The 16,521-nt window shown below is 32.7% G+C and overlaps 1 protein-coding gene across 9 annotated transcripts in view; it reads right to left on the bottom strand.

Moving 5' to 3' along the window:
* LOC115883118 overlaps positions 1–16,521 on the bottom strand; it is a 57,157-nt gene that overhangs the window by 5,092 nt on the left and 35,544 nt on the right. For 6 of the 9 annotated variants that reach the window (XM_030901422.1, XM_030901426.1, XM_030901425.1 and 3 more), the window contains exons 9-13: positions 15,279–15,376; positions 13,515–13,630; positions 13,318–13,461; positions 13,172–13,264; positions 10,894–10,995 (exon numbers count right to left, since the gene is read on the bottom strand). In XM_030901422.1, the coding sequence (XP_030757282.1) occupies positions 10,894–10,995; positions 13,172–13,264; positions 13,318–13,461; positions 13,515–13,630; positions 15,279–15,376 (553 nt within the window). The remainder of the gene's footprint in view (positions 1–10,893; positions 10,996–13,171; positions 13,265–13,317; positions 13,462–13,514; positions 13,631–15,278; positions 15,377–16,521) is intronic. The other 3 variants (XM_030901427.1, XM_030901429.1, XM_030901428.1) reach the window with 1 other exon arrangement.

The following is a 16,521-nucleotide window of genomic DNA, read 5'->3' as shown; positions in this document are numbered from 1 at the left end:
ACTTAGCAGTGACCAAAAAGGTACTGACTTGACCACTATCATTGATAGTCCGAAAATATATGACGGCTGCGTAACCAGTTTGGAAGCATCACAGAAACCGTGCAGTTCGATACAAGAAATATTATCAGAAATAACACGTCGAGGTATTCTAATTCCAGCTAGTTGAGATAGTTCGGATTTATACCTATTCCAGACCTGCAATATTTCTGTAGAAGGAGTTTCATCCCAAGATATATTAGATTCCCAGAGTTTTTGTAGAAGACATTTTGCTAATAGAATAACTGGGGAAATAAAACCAATAGGGTCATATATTCTACTAATTTCGGAAAGTATATTCCGTTTAGTACATTGGCGATCAACTGGATTAAAAGAATAAGTAAACTCATCAGATTTTGGACACCATTTTAGACCTAAAACTTTAATGAACGAAGGTTCTTCTTTGTCAAAGCTACAAGACATTTGTACATCAGAAGGAGGAATATGGCTTAACAAATCAGGTTGATTACTTGCCCATTTTCTCAATTCGAACCCCCCAGTACGCATAAGATCAACAAGTTCGTGTTGCAAACTTAGAGCAGATTTTAGATCATTTGCACCACAAATTGCGTCATCTATATAAATATTTTTCTTTATTGCCTTTGCAGCTAAAGGAAAATGAGACTCTCCCTGATTAGCAAGTTCTTGCAGTGTTCGAAGAGCTAAATATTGCAGCAGTCTCTTGGACGGATACTGCTCCCAGGGTCTGGGTGTTCGGGTTGAGGAAGAGAAGACGAATCGTGTGCACAAGTGGTCGATTTATTAATTTGACTCAGATAACAAAGTTTTTACTTAATACTAAAAAAATCGCGTAGTCTAAGTGTCCCTAATCATGGTCGACACCCGACTGCCGCCTCGACTCCTTTAGTCCGCTCGCCCCCCTCTTCACCGGGCTGGCGACCGCTACCGCCGTCGGCTCCTTTGTCTGGATCCTTCGTAACTATACACTGCCCGCACTAAACAGAACCGTCACATCACCCCCCCTACTTAAATCTAAATACGGAGTATAAACATTTAAGTAGCTGACAAACAGAAATTACAGCTCATTACCACTACAACATAATAATATGGTATAAAATTCACAAATAAAATAATCGCAAAGAAAACTGCTTACATAATAAGAACAAATAAGTGTAAATGCAAACCAAATTGCTCCAAAACTAACACTAATAGCTAACTAACAAGTTTTTTTTTGTTTTCTGAAAGAATTAACATTTTTTTTTTAACATAATATTAAGATTGCCCTCCTATGCAGTCTTTTTTAATCATTTTTATATTCTTTATACTGTTTTAAATTTCTAACATTTCTTTTTCCTAGAAGTTCCTCACCCTCTTTAGTAGAAATTATATAAAGAAGAAAGAATTGGGCCCCGCTATTCGAGTAATAATGTAAGGTCCCTCATAGAGTAAGATAAATTTCTTAATTATTTTGTTTTCTGCAGATGATTGGGCATGCTTCTTAACCAAAACTAAATCGCCTGGTTTGAAAATAACCGGATTTATTTTTAAATTTTGTTTCGCGATTCGCCGTTCTGCTTTTGACTTTAGATTTTCATAGGCTAGTATCCAATATTTGTTTAAATCTACCGGTGCATTTTCAACTTTAGGATAGCTTATAAATCCTTCGACTACATTCTGACGTGTGCGTCCAAATTGGAGAAATGCTGGTGTATAACCTGTACTTTCATTAATAATATGATTAAGACATAGCTCAACCCAAGATAATTGGTTAGGCCATTTAGTGTGCTGTTCATGACAATACGCCCTTAATAATCGACCTATTTCCTTATTGTATCTTTCTGTAATATTACCCTGCGGAAAATATACTGAAATCTTTTTAACCTTAATATTTGCATTTGTTAATCTTTCATTCCATTGCAAAGAAGAGAAACTGAGTACCATTATCGCTTAGAATACATTTGGGTTTCTGAACGTTAGAATATAATCTTCAAAAAAGTCGTTTTAGTGTAGCAGATGCGGTAGCTCTCCGCAAAGGATATAATTTTACATATTTACTGAAAGCATCTACGATAACAAATAGCTGGGTCACACCACCCCTTCCTTGTGGCAACGGCCCCATAAAATCTACGCACACTAATTCCCTGGTTTCTTCGGAACCACCGCTTGAGTCGGACCAAAATTAGTAGGAGAAGTCTTTGATTTCTGACATAATTCACATGCCGCTACTATCTGTCGAACTATTTTACTCATTTTCGGCCAATAAAAATACTTTTGCATGTACCAAAAGGTTTTAGTTTTCCCGAAATGTCCGATATATTCATGCTGTTGCTTAACTAACTCAAAAACTTGAGACTGTGGAACGCAAAGACGATATCCCTTATATCCCAAATCATGATTCTTAAACAAGAGCCCTTCATGTAAAATAAAACACTTTATAACACGTTTTTCTCTTGAATTTAATATTTTTTCATGATTAGTTTCCTCCAGTAATTTAATATTACGTTTAATCCATGGTTCTGCTAATTGGTCTAGCCGTAACTTTTTCAGATTTTTCTTCAATTCCGAATAATAGCCCGGTAATTGCATCAACGAAATACTTTTTAGCGATGTATGTTGAACATTAAAAAACTCAGATTTAATATTATTTTTAACCGGATAGCGCGATAGGACATCCGCAGTAATATTATTTGTGCCTCTTATATATTGGATTTCAAAATTAAATTCTTGCAGAAATAAAATCCATCGTGTCAAACGTGCCCCTTTCAATCGACAAGTTAACATATATTCTAAAGATTTGTGATCGCTCCTGATGATCAACCTGTGACCTAACAATACAAATCTCCACTGCTTCAAACAACAGATCAAAGCCCACAATTCTTTTTCCGTTACAGTATAGTTATGCTGGTGAGGTTTTAACGTTTGACTGTGATAAGCGATAACTTGTTTATCATTATCATTAAGTTGATATAAACAACCCCCGATTGCGTAATTCGAACTGTCACATTCGATATAAAACTCCTTATTTAAGTCACAGTGATATACCATAGTAACCTTTAAATATAACATTTTGATATCCTGAAACGCTTTTTCATGTACTTCGTTCCACTTCCATGTTTGATTTTTTTTTAGTAAATTTAATAACGGTAATGTTAATTCCGAATAGTTATTACAAAATCTTTTATCATAGTTAACTAAACCTAAAAACGCTCTCAATGCTTTAATATTAATCGGTCTTGGAAATTCATTAATAGATTTTACCCTGATTTTATCTATCATAACCCCTTGAGAAGAAATAATATGTCCGAGATAATGCACCTCATTTCGAAAGAATTGACATTTTCGTAGTTTAATTGTCATGCCCGCTAATTTTAACTTCCTTAAAACAATATTTAAATGCTGTAAATGTTGGTCAATGCTATCGGAAAATATAACTAAATCATCTACATATACTAGTAAATAATCCGTCACCCCTAATATTTTGGTCAGGCAGCGTATTAAACTCACCATAGATGTTGATAATCCAAAAGGTACTCTATTAAAAGTATACGATAATCCTTCAAAAATAAACCCTACATATTTCTGATCTTCTTTTTTAATCGGGATCTGCCAATACGATGACGTTAAATCAATGGTACTTAAAAACTTGACCTTGTTTAAAATTAAATAAAATCTCGTGTGTGATTAGGCGGATTTACAAAATTTTATTCATCTTAGAATTCAAAAACGTGCATCTAAACAAACTCGAATAGTTTTATCTTTCTTTTTAACTATTACTAAAGGTGACACGTACTCTGTATACTCTGGTTTAATTATACCCATTTCTGTCATCTCGTGTATATATTTTTCTACTTCCGCTTTGTAACATAAAGGAATCGGATATAACTGTGGATTAAAGCATTCCGTATCTTTCATGTTAATATGATGTACATAATTATTAACTAGCCCTGGACTTTCAGAAAATACGTCTTTATATTCGGTTAATATTGCTAAAAGTTTAGATTTATCCCTATCTTTTTCTAAATTTGATTTATTTACTACTAACTCAAGGTCTGTACTATCGTAAACATGCCTTTGTTTTATTTTTCCTTTATCGTCAATAGTACTATTATTCCTAGTTAGTTCAATTTTATTTATAACTAAAGATTCTACCTCGGTATAATCTTGCGGTTTTACAAATTTCACATTATAATTTTCTTTGTCTACTGTAAACTTAAGCATCTTATTTTTAAAATCAAGTTTCGCGGAGAATACTTTCATCCAATCAGATCCGAATAGAATATCTCTATTTAATTTTGGAATTATTAAACATGAAACATCAAACTTAATTTTGTCTAAAATAATTGTTAACAAAACCTGATTTTTAATTCGATATGGTTTCGCACCAATCGCAATCATTATCGACCTATTTGTAACCGGTAATATAGGAATATTTTGTTTACTTTTTATTCTTTCATAAAAATCTTGCGAAATTGCCGACACCTCGCTACCACTGTCTAATAAAATTTCAACTCTTTCGTTACAGATATCGCCCTGTATAATAGGTGATTTAAAATCGTTATCTTCCTCACTACTAATTTCACCGTCGGAATCTGTCAATAAATCCTCAGACTTTTGAATAAAATTCGACAACATACAAATATTATCCTCGGTACGGTCCTGCCTTCCTACTTCGCGCGAATTATTCGGCCTCCTATCCCTGTTGTCACGCCAACGACCGTTATTTCTCGAAAAGTCTCCGCTCCGATCTACGCCGCCCCCTGCGCCGCCGCGTCTAACTTGGCCGTTCACGTTCACTCTTTGATCTCGCCGCGCCGCTAGAGACGTGTAGGAAAAATCGCTTTGCCGAGCGTCGGCTTCGTCTAATCTATATAAATAATTTTGAATTTCATCAATAGTTTTAAAACCCAGAGTGATGATGCCCCTCTCTATTTCCGGTGAAAAATGCTTTGATAATTTTTCAATTAAATTGTTTTCCGGTATAGGCGTTGATAAAAAACTAGCCTGATTTACCATGTGTAGAAAATAGTCCGCGCGTTTGCCGCTTTCGAACTTACCGTAATTCAGTTCGAGGTAAAGCTCTCTTTGTTTATCAACCCCCCAGAACCTATCGCCAAAAGCATTTTCAAAATCATTAAAATTTTTAAATGTATGTTCTCTAAGACTTGCCCAATCAGCTGCAGAGCCTTTCAAACAATTTATAGCTAAGCTAGTTTGTTTTTCTGGAGGTACCCCAGCATCAATAAAAGTTTTCTTGAGTTTTCTTAAGAACACCATAGGGTGAACTTTCCCATTAGGGTGGAAAATCAAATTCGACCCCCCTAATTCTCTCCAGTTTAATATATAAAAATTAAAATTATTTGCATTGTCTGTATGCGACTGCATATGAGGTTGTACATCACTTTTTGGTTCATTTTTATTTTCTAATTTCAAAGACAAGTTAGCAACGGTTTCTTGTAATTTTCCAATATCTGAACCGAATTTCAAAAACATTTCCGAAAAATCGGACTGGCTGTTTTCTTCCTCTGAAACATTATCCTCAAAATATTTACTGTTCTTTTTCACTTTTCTTTTTGGAGGCATTATATTTCTTTTTATATAAGATTTGCATATATGAAATTAACAATATTGTATTAATATGATATATACTATGATATATACTGTCCTATATACTGACAAACCAATAACTTCTTTATAAAACACAAATAAAATAATAATATAGTTTTTCCTTTTATATCTCACTTTAGAGAATATTTTTCTTTAGTATAGGTACCCAATGATGTACACTCCCACTATAAGTAAATAAAAAACGATCCTACTTGTTTTTACTGCAACTCCTTCCGGATTTCTTCTTCCAAACTTCTACCTCAAGCCCCACGTTGGGCGCCAATTTATGCAGCAGTCTCTTGGACGGATACTGCTCCCAGGGTCTGGGTGTTCGGGTTGAGGAAGAGAAGACGAATCGTGTGCACAAGTGGTCGATTTATTAATTTGACTCAGATAACAAAGTTTTTACTTAATACTAAAAAAATCGCGTAGTCTAAGTGTCCCTAATCATGGTCGACACCCGACTGCCGCCTCGACTCCTTTAGTCCGCTCGCCCCCCTCTTCACCGGGCTGGCGACCGCTACCGCCGTCGGCTCCTTTGTCTGGATCCTTCGTAACTATACACTGCCCGCACTAAACAGAACCGTCACAATATGGAGCAGACGATACCCCGTATGTCACTGTGAGCAGTTTGTATTCTTGAATTGGTTCATCTGAAGAAAAACGCCATATGATTCTTTGAAAGTTTTCAAATTGTGGTTGAATAAGAATTTGTCTATACATTTGCTTAATGTCACAAATAAAAACATATAGATGATATCTAAAAGTTAAAAGAATAGAAGCAATATCCTGTTGTAACTTAGGTCCTATAAACAAAGAATCATTGAGAGATGTTCCATTCGTGTCCCGAAAACTAGCATTAAAAACCACCCTAAGCTTAGGTCCAGATATCTCACTTTTTATAACAGAATGATGAGGTATGTAGTAAGCTATAGGAGAGTTATAGTCTTCCGGGGGGATCAATACCATATGTCCATTGTTGAGATAATCCTGCATAAACTCACAGTAAGCTTTACGAAGCTCTGGATTTTTAGCAAGCCGGAACTCTAGTGATGTAAATAGTCGACGAGCTTGATAACATGTATTACGGAAGAATGGATTCGGTATTTTAAACGGAAGAGGTACACAGAATCTGCCAGACTGATCTCTATAAGTTAGCGATCTATAAATTTCCTCACACTGGACATCCTCAGTAGACAGGCTAGAAATTTTAGGAATTTCCTCAACTTCCCAAAATTTTTGAAGCTGAATATCTAAGTTACTTTCAATAGAAGTATGGCAGCTTAGCAAAGTTGAATTATGTAACGGTACATGGTCAGAAACTGCCATACCTTGAAGAATATATCCGAAAATTGTTTCTAAAGCAACAGGTTGACCCGGTTCACCTAAAACCCGTCCCGAACGTAGAATATGAGGTACCAATTCAGCACCAACTAAAAGGTCAATAGGACCTGGTTTATGAAATGAATAATCAGCTAATTTAAGATTCTGGATATGTGTCCAAGACGAAGGATTTATATTTATCTTAGGTTGGTCAGAACAAATTTTCGGTAAAATGATACTATCAAAAGAGAATAGAGGATTAGAATCATTACATGGTTTAATCGTACAATGTGTGACGCCCTGATTTGTTTGCGCCGACATTCCATTAAGTCCTTCAATGGGAATAGAAAAGCGTTTACGTGGTAATCCAAGACGATTTACACATTTTTCTGTAATAAAGTTAGCCATGCTAGCGGAGTCAAAGAGAATTCGAATTTGTTGAAAGTTTCCCCGAATATCTTTGATGTCGACAATGGCTGTAGATAATAAAACCGTAGATTGTTTAGTAGATAACGTGCTCGCCATAGCACTGACAGAAGGGCCAGGAGTTGACTCTAGGATTGCACGGTCATCAGTGTGATTGAAATTTGAATTGACTGGAGTATTAGATGAAGAACTATCTATAGCTTTATCCAGATGCAATAATGTGTGATGAGGAGATCCACAAATTTTACATTTAAAAGAAGAATTGCATTTTCGTACAGAATGGGAAGATAACAAACAATTTGTACATAAATTGTGTTGTTTAGCAAAGTTTAACCGGTCCTGCGGTGTTTTTGAAAGAAAGGAAAAACATCTGTATAATGCATGTGAAGATGAACACAGTACACATTTCAGTTTGTCCCCCTTATTAGATTGATATGGTGTGGCATTGTTATTACTTGTTGTCATAAAGGCTGGATAACCAGTTTTAATTTCTGAAGATTTTTTATTAGATGAAAAACTAGAGGATTGATACGATTGTTTGCTCTTATCCTTATAATGTTCATTATTGTATGAAGTAGTAAACTGAACTGACTCTAAGGCTTTACATTTATTTTCCAAAAAATGTGTTAAATCTGAATATGTCGGAATTTCGACAGTATTTTGAACTTCAAAATCAGTCCTAATAGAAACATTTAATTTTTGCAATAACATATTAAATAAGAGAAAATCCCAATGAGTAACAGGAAATTGCAAAACGCGTAGCGCAGAAATATTTTCGGAAAAAATATTTAAAAGGTTTCTAAGTTCAGTACAAGTTCCTTTTCTGACCTGTCCAGCTTGACAGATTTCATTATAATGATAAGTAGCCAACAATCTTTTATTTTGATATCGATTTTTAATAGCAGTATAAGCAACTGTATAATTATTTTCAGTGACTGGAAGTCCTTTAATTACAGATAGAGGTTCTTTACCCAATGACGTTAGTAAATATTGGAACTTTTCTACATTTGACAATTGTGAATTTTCATGTATTAAAGTATTAAAAAGATCAAAAAATCCAGACCAACTTTTGAAATCGCCTTCAAATATAGGAAGAGTAATTTTCGGTAATTTTGCAGAATTTTAGGAGTGGAAACATTGGTCGAATTATTTGTCAAAGAATTGTCACCTACAATTTGATATTTTATAGCTTTAGATCCGTAGAATGCGTTGTCAGCTGATATACGTAAAGCATCATATTTTTTAAAATCTTCGTCTGATATGAGAGAAATAATTTGATTGTGATAAGTCATAAAATCTTCATACACCTTGTCAATAGTCTCTACTCTAGCTAAAAATATCGATTTTTGAGAGTTGTCACTAGATATTGCAACACCAATGTCATAAGTTTCTTTTAAACGGTTAAACGCTGTTGTTCGTTTTAAATCATACTTAGAAATTTTATCTGACATAGTGAAAATATTTTAATATTATATCTGCTTTGAATAAATGCAATTATAATATTAAAACTAAAATAATAATAATTGAGTTCAGGTAAAACTGCAAGAATTAATATCAGTAAAAAATATTGTTTATAAACAAATGTGAAACTATATAAAAAAATGTACTAAGTACAATTGTGACAGTACAATACGATAGTACAATTCTACGACACCAAGTAAATTGGTGCGTATTTGTATCGCTGCGCGCTCGTACAAAAATTGAACCAAAAAACTATATGGCTTGGTATATGTGGAATGTATGGATTTTAAATCACAAAATTGAAAACTGATATTAAAAAGAATTATAAAATAAAATCCGGCTATGTATGGACCAAAAATGTGCAGAAATGCAGTTGTGGACTGTATTAATTTTAAATTTTAGTTTGACTGGTCTTATTTTATCAATGTAAATTACGTTAATAGCTGGGAGAAACCGCACAGAGAAATGAGAAACCTGCTCCTACCTTTAATGGTCGTCTCAGACAGCTTCAGAGGGCCCTCTTCTCGATCTTGATCTTCTCAGCGCTAATTTTTCACACATACACTAACATAAATCGTTTTTTGAAGGGTTTTAACTTTTAAGTTCAGACTTTCGGCGCGTACCGGTTAGCTGACCAATTTCGTCGTACGACGGTTTGTAATAGACTGTATGCCACACTTCCTAGTGTTCGGGCATGCGTACACTGATGTTGCAGGAAGCAGGTATAAGTGCGGCAATTTAAAATTTAAAGAAATTAAAATAATTAATCTTAATCTAAGAAATTACATAAAAGAAAATAATTTTATAAGAAATATTAAGTTTCCTTAACAAATAGTAATAACTTTTTGTCCGTACCTGTATAAAACTACCGAGTAAAAAAATATACATTTGCGACGTTTTTTACGTGAAAAGGGTAAAAATCGCTACGTGCAATGGTTTTCGAGATATTTGGAATTGAAATTATCAATACCTGTCAACACCGAAACTGTTTTATTATAATTTTTTGCAGAAAAATTTATGATTAATTTAAAAAAATTAAAATTTCCTAAATTTATTATTTCAGTGAAATAACTATCTACTCAACGTGTTTATTTTTCGTCAATAATGACATGTATTGTCTATTTCCATGTTAAATATCTTAAGAACGGTTACTCGTAGCGATTTTTACAAAGAGATATTTTTTACGTAAAAAGTCACAGAGATGTATATTCTTTCGCTCAGTAGTTTTATACAGGTACGAACAAAAAGTTATTACGCTTCAAAACAGTTAAAACACTTGTAGGTGGCGCCCTTTACTAGTAGGAGTCATATTGACACCAAAATCAAATTTCTCATGTCAAAAAACTACCAGACACCAATTTTCATCCAAACATTGACGTTACTTCAGAAATTATTTAGAAAAAATCGAAATAAAAATGAAACTTCTACACCCTGTATCTCTGAAATTAAGCATTTTAGGACATACATTTATACGAACTTTTTTACTTATTTTTTTTCTGCAGAATATGCTGCTGAAATTTCCGGAATACAATTCGGACCACCCTGTATACAGAATTTCATTTTTCCCCGTACCCTCTACGGACACCTCTTATAGTAAACGCCACGAATGTTTGAGAGTGATTCATCGGTCGCTACCATGTGAACTAATCAGTTCAAGGTCACATAAAACTTAATTCCAGTGCCGTGGTCTTTCAAGTCATATAATAATCAATATATAATCTGTTGTAATTTGTTGTTTTAACTGTCAAAGTCTTGTCAAAACATATATTTGGTTATAAATATAAAATGGAATGCCCAATTGGTCGCAATGCAAGCACACCAATGGACTGACGCACAAAAACGAATCAATCAAAGAAACTTTCCGAAACGCTAAGCATTTTTTTTCTTTGTTAGGCAAATTTGTATTACTATAAACATAACTTCTGACAAGCAGCGTCCGTTTAGGTTTAACGCAGAAGTGTTTACAAAAAATAATTATTTTATTTTGTAGATTTTCTTGCAGTGCAGTGGCGAAATACCCATAAAGGATTTTTTTGGAAACTGACGATATACATTTAACAAAATTGGTCTTTTTATTTGTACCTGTCCGCGTCACTATCTGAGGCAGTCTTTTTTAAAACTTCGTTATCCTTCATGCTTGAGTGACTTAAGCCTGATGTACTTGGTTTTGATAAATCTAAATCACTAAAATTACTGACTTAGTATACAGGGCTGTTCACTACATACGACACGGAGTATTGTAGCTAAACGATTAGATCTTTGCAAATTATAAGTTTTTGGTTCGTTGAAGAACTATTAGAGCTACAATTTAAACATATTTTTACAAGATACAGAGTGTCCCAAATAAGTAAAAAATATCAAAGTTGTATTGTTTTAAATGGAACACCCTGTATATTATTATATTTTTCGTTTCCACGATTAAAATAAAGGTAAATTTGATTAAGGATTACCGCATTTTAATCTTACCGTTTTTGAAATATTTAAGTTTTTGTCAAAATACAGTAATAATTTTAATGCTTCCTTTAGGCGTATTTAAGTTCTTAAAACCAAATATTGTAGTGAATAATTTCTATTTACTAAATGTTGTGTTGCAATAATAAAAATTTTACTACCTTATACAGAGTGTCTAAAAATTTATTTTAAATAATTACTAGCTTTAAACGGCAATAAATTGTTTAATTTAAACGGAACACCCTGTATTATTTTATGAGAATCAGATACACAATTTAATTGTCTATCAAATTGTATTATACCAATTTTTATTTATCTCTTCAAGTTCTCTTAGAAAATGCATTTTCTTATAATTTAGACCTCATTTATCACTATACCCATGGAATATTGACATTTTAGATTATTTTTAAAAATGTAACAAATTTTTAAAGAGTACAGATACTAATATTGGCTTTAAAGTTGATTTCATTAAAAAAAAACTAAAAAAAAACTGTTTAAATATTTGTTAGAGGACCAATTAATATGATTCCAATATTCAAACTACATTAATTGACTGTTTGCGTTGATTAATAACAATTGCTCCAAATACAAAAAAATTGAATTTTGTATGTGTATTACATAGTGTGGGAAAAGTAATACCTTAAAAATTTCATTTAATTTTTTGACAAATGCTTATAACAACAGATACGTTTAATTTCATAACTTATTATATTAATTTCTGACAAATGCATTATATTAATTTCTGACAAATGCAATTTTTTTGACAAATGGTTATAACAACAGATACGTTTAATTTCATAACTTATTATATTAATTTCTGATTCAAATCCACATTTATTTAGAATAATTTATTAACTAACACAATTAAGTATGTAATTAATTAATATTTGGGCGGCAATAATGGTGGTATATTTAATTAATGGTATACTCTTTTATAAAGATTTAAATAGTTTTCTCTTGTAAACAAATGGGCTTGCAAAATTATAGCTTTTAGCGCCTGTACATTTGTTGCTTTAAAAACAATCTAAAATGTCAATATTCCATGGTTATATTGATAAATGAGATTACAGTTGAGGGTTGGAACCTTTGGTGTTACGCAGCAAAATAAACACTAAATCACCACAATACACCAAAACACTTTTACTTTTACACTGGACGCGCGTTTCGCTAGTTTATAATCATCTGCTGATGATGCTAACATGGTTAGCGAAACGCGCGTCCAGTGTAAAAGTAAAAGTGTTTTGGAGTATTGTGGTGATTTAGTGTTTATATTGCTTTTTATTTTGTTGATAAATGAGGTCTAAATTATAAGAAAATGTATTTTCTACGAAATCTTGAAGAGATAGGTAGAAAATGGCATAACACCATTTGATAGATAGGGTATCCCATTTAAATTAAACAAGTCATTGCCGTTTAAAACTAGAAAATATTTAAAATAAAATTTTAGACACTTTTTTCTGTATGAGGTAGTATTATTTTTATTATTGCAACACAATAACTGATCAATAAATAAACTTCAGTAAATATTTAGTATTAAAAACTTTGATACCCTTGGAGAAATGAAGCTTTAAATTTTTTACTGCAATTTCATAAAATTGAAAATATTTCAGAAACGCTAAGGTTTAAGTGTGATAAACTTTAATCAAATTTACCTTTATTTTAATCGTAGAAACTAAAAATGTAATAATATACAGGGTGTTCCATTGAAAAAAAATACAACTTTGATATTTTTTATTTATTTGGGACATTCTGTATCTTGTAAAAATATTTTTAAATTGTAGCTCTAATAGTACTTTCACAAACCCAAAACTTACAATTTGTAAAAATCTAATCGTTTAGCTACAATACTCTGTGTCGTATGTGGTGAACAACCCTGTACAATTAACAAAATTGGTTTTTTTATTTGTACCTGTCCGCATCACTATCTGAGGCAGTATTTTTGTTATCCTTCTTGCTTGAGTGACTTAAGCTTGATGTACTTGGTTTTGATAAATCTAAATTACTAAAATTACTGACTTAGTATATAATAAGACTAATCAGACATAATAAAAATACCTTTCTGTAGATTCATCAAACTTTTTCTTCTTCTGATATAACTCAGAGTTACTATCAGTTAGTTTCCTTTTGCCAGAATTCTGTGATGATTTTTGTACTTCTTCCTTAGACGTACTTGGTTTTGGTTCTGGATCATTTATCCTTCTGAAACAATAAAATTCATATTTACTTTGTTATTACTTTTTTAGAACACTCACTTCTCTGCTTCTTCAATATTATTTGAAGTATCATTCTCATTCTTTTTTTTCCTAAGATTATTGACTTTAGAAAAGTCAATAATTTCGGCTTCTGGCATATTCCCTCGTTCGTCCGCCTAAATATTGAGAAAAAAAAACAATATTGGCTTAATTATTAAACCGTTAATTTAACAGTTTTTTATCATTATTTACGATAAGAGCTCGAACACACTGACGACCAGGTCGCACCGGTCAGACCGCTGCTACTTCTAAAACCATTAAATCAAATGATACAGTGCACACTAACGTCCTGGCGGCCAGTAGACTGCACTGAAATATTATTATTTTCTGCCGCTTGTTGCCGGTTTTCTTCCAAATTAATAATTTTTCAGATGAAATCCCTCAAATTCAACGCACAATATTTTATTTTCTATAAGATATAGTGTTTTAGTGTAGTTTTTGCACACGTGTAGAAAATCCAAAGAAATAGTATACAGACTGGATCAAAGGGAAACTTAAATCTAGTCCCTTTTTTTTATCAAGGATCGATTCTAATGAAAATTCAAAACATTTTTATATGACATACTCTATTTATGGTCGGTATGATACCTGTTATTATACCTTCGAGTTTCGATGTTAAAAAATAAAAAAAATCATATTTAAAGTTTTTCTACAACCACTTGTTTTTTTTTATTAAATTATTAAATTAGTTTTTTTAGTTGTATTGTAGTCATGTACAAGGAGGACAACTGTATTTTAAAAATTATTTAATTTAACGTTTTTCAAACAGGGTCCATTAGACTGTATTTCTACTAGGTACATTATTTAAAAAAAAATTAAGAGTAAAAGTAACTTAAACATTCATAAAAATAGAAGTATTTACTGTTGTAGATTCTCAGTAACAATAAAAAGAGGAATTTATATTGTAAACATTGAAATAACTGGAAGCTAAACTTTCTATCTGCTTATATTTAGAGTCAGTGTCTGAGGACCTTTTTTTACGATGGCCCTAATATATTTACTTTTAAAGTCGATAAGAGCCATCAGTAAAAGTCCATACATAGTCCATATCAGTAGAAAAAAGACAGAATATCTCCCTTTTTGTCGGTCGTGCGTACATAATGCTTTTTGTTCGGCCTATTTGTTCTGCTTGTTCGTGCGCGCTCGGTTTGTTCGGGCTAAAATGCTCAAGTCTGGACGCACCTTTAGGAACAATACTTTTTTTGTCCTTTATTGATATAATGCTGAAAATCTCACGAGTTACATGTCTCACTCTACACATATTAAATTACGTAGACGTAGAATGTAGAATATTCTGTTGTGAAATGACATGGAATAGCAAGCATCGCGGATTTGAAAAACATGGAAATAACGACGTTATCGTGTAGTCGGGGTTGGAGATTTTACTTACTCCATTTACCACACCAGTATTTATAAACGAAAAATCCAAGAATATTTTAAATGCATTATTTAATATTAGAACATTTAATAAGCTCATGAATAGCAACTTCGCTTTTTAGTTAACTCGGATATTTTAACATTTCTGAAACTTAATTCTTTCTGAAACAATATTTTCTAATTGGTAAAACGTAAAAAATCGTTAGATCTGACAGCTCTGTTGAAACTGGTCGTTCATCTGGCCGCAGCTATAAACGCAATACATCCGGCCAGCCGACGGCCGGGTCGTTGCGACCTGGTCGTCAGTGAGTTCTAGCCCTAATCTATACACACCACATTACAACAATTTTTTTTTAATATTGCAATTTCCAGTAAAACAAAACTTACCTCCCTAACTTTCAGAACTATTATTTTCTTATTTTTTTCTCTGCCAAACATACAACAGTTTCCACTGTCATCTGAGCTACTATCATCAAGCGAAGAAGCTAAAATCAATACAACATTGAGATAACAAATTTTTACTTTTTGGAAGTCAATGTGCGCGTTCAGGGACGGTCAGCAGCAAATAAGCAACTTTCCTAAACAAGCTATTTTTACACACAAAAACGGTCAGCCGCTGAGCAAAATTCTCAGCGGTCGGTCAGCCCCTGTGTTCCCTGAACGCGTACAATGGTCATCAAAAATTAATTTTTAATGATAAGTTTTCATATCTATTTTTAATAAATTATAGGTTAAATAATAAAAAAATTGGCGCCGGGAGGCACGTATAGTCGCATATACTAAAATATGTCAATAAAAAGTTGGTAGGCAGTTCTTTTAGTTTCAAAGGAAAGGAATTTTTCCAATTTTTTTTTTATCTCAAAAACTGCGACTTTGACTGATTTTGATATTATTACAAATTTTGTTGCAAATATTATTCCTAGTCTTAAACTGAAAACCTCGTTTCGCTAGCTACTGTAATTTTGGAGTTACGATTTTTTAAAATTTTTAACCCCTTCCCATACCCCCTTACCAACCCCCCACCCCCACCAAAAACTAATGGCCAGATTCTCGGGTGCCACAGTATTTTTGTGCCCAATTTTGGTTAAAATCGGTTTAGCGGTTTTTGAGTTATCGTGTTACAGACAGATAGACGGACAGACAGACAGACACCATGAAAATATTTTGTATTTAGGTCATTTATGATTTTGTATTTAGGTCATTTAACTCATTTTTAGTGAAATTAAAAAAACTTTTGTTAATGTTATCGGGCAAAGTTACGAATATTTAGCCATTTAGACTAGGACTTTAATTGGAAATAAGTCCTAATTATTTGGAAATCAGATGTAAATAATACTTTCTATTATAATAAAAAAAATTGGCGCCGGGAGGCACGTATAGTCGCCCATACTAAAATGTGTTAATAAAAAGTTGGTAGGCAGTTTTTAGTTTCAAAGTAAAGGAATTTTTCCAGTTTTTTTTATCTCAAAAACTGCGACTTTGACTGATTTCGATGTTATTACAAATTTTGTTGCAAATATTATTCCTAATCTTAAATTGAAAACCGCGTTTCGCTAGCTACTGTAATTTTGGAGTTACGATATTTTTAAAATTTTAACCCCCTCCCGTACCCCCGTACTAACCCCCCACC

This window comes from Sitophilus oryzae, unplaced genomic scaffold (assembly GCF_002938485.1).
Source record: "Sitophilus oryzae breed Bouriz unplaced genomic scaffold, Soryzae_2.0 scaffold_1809_pilon_pilon, whole genome shotgun sequence".
NCBI classification, from domain to species: Eukaryota; Metazoa; Arthropoda; class Insecta; order Coleoptera; family Curculionidae; genus Sitophilus; species Sitophilus oryzae.
Note: the sequence above shows the minus strand (reverse complement) of the source record. Positions and strands in the feature narration are given on the sequence as shown.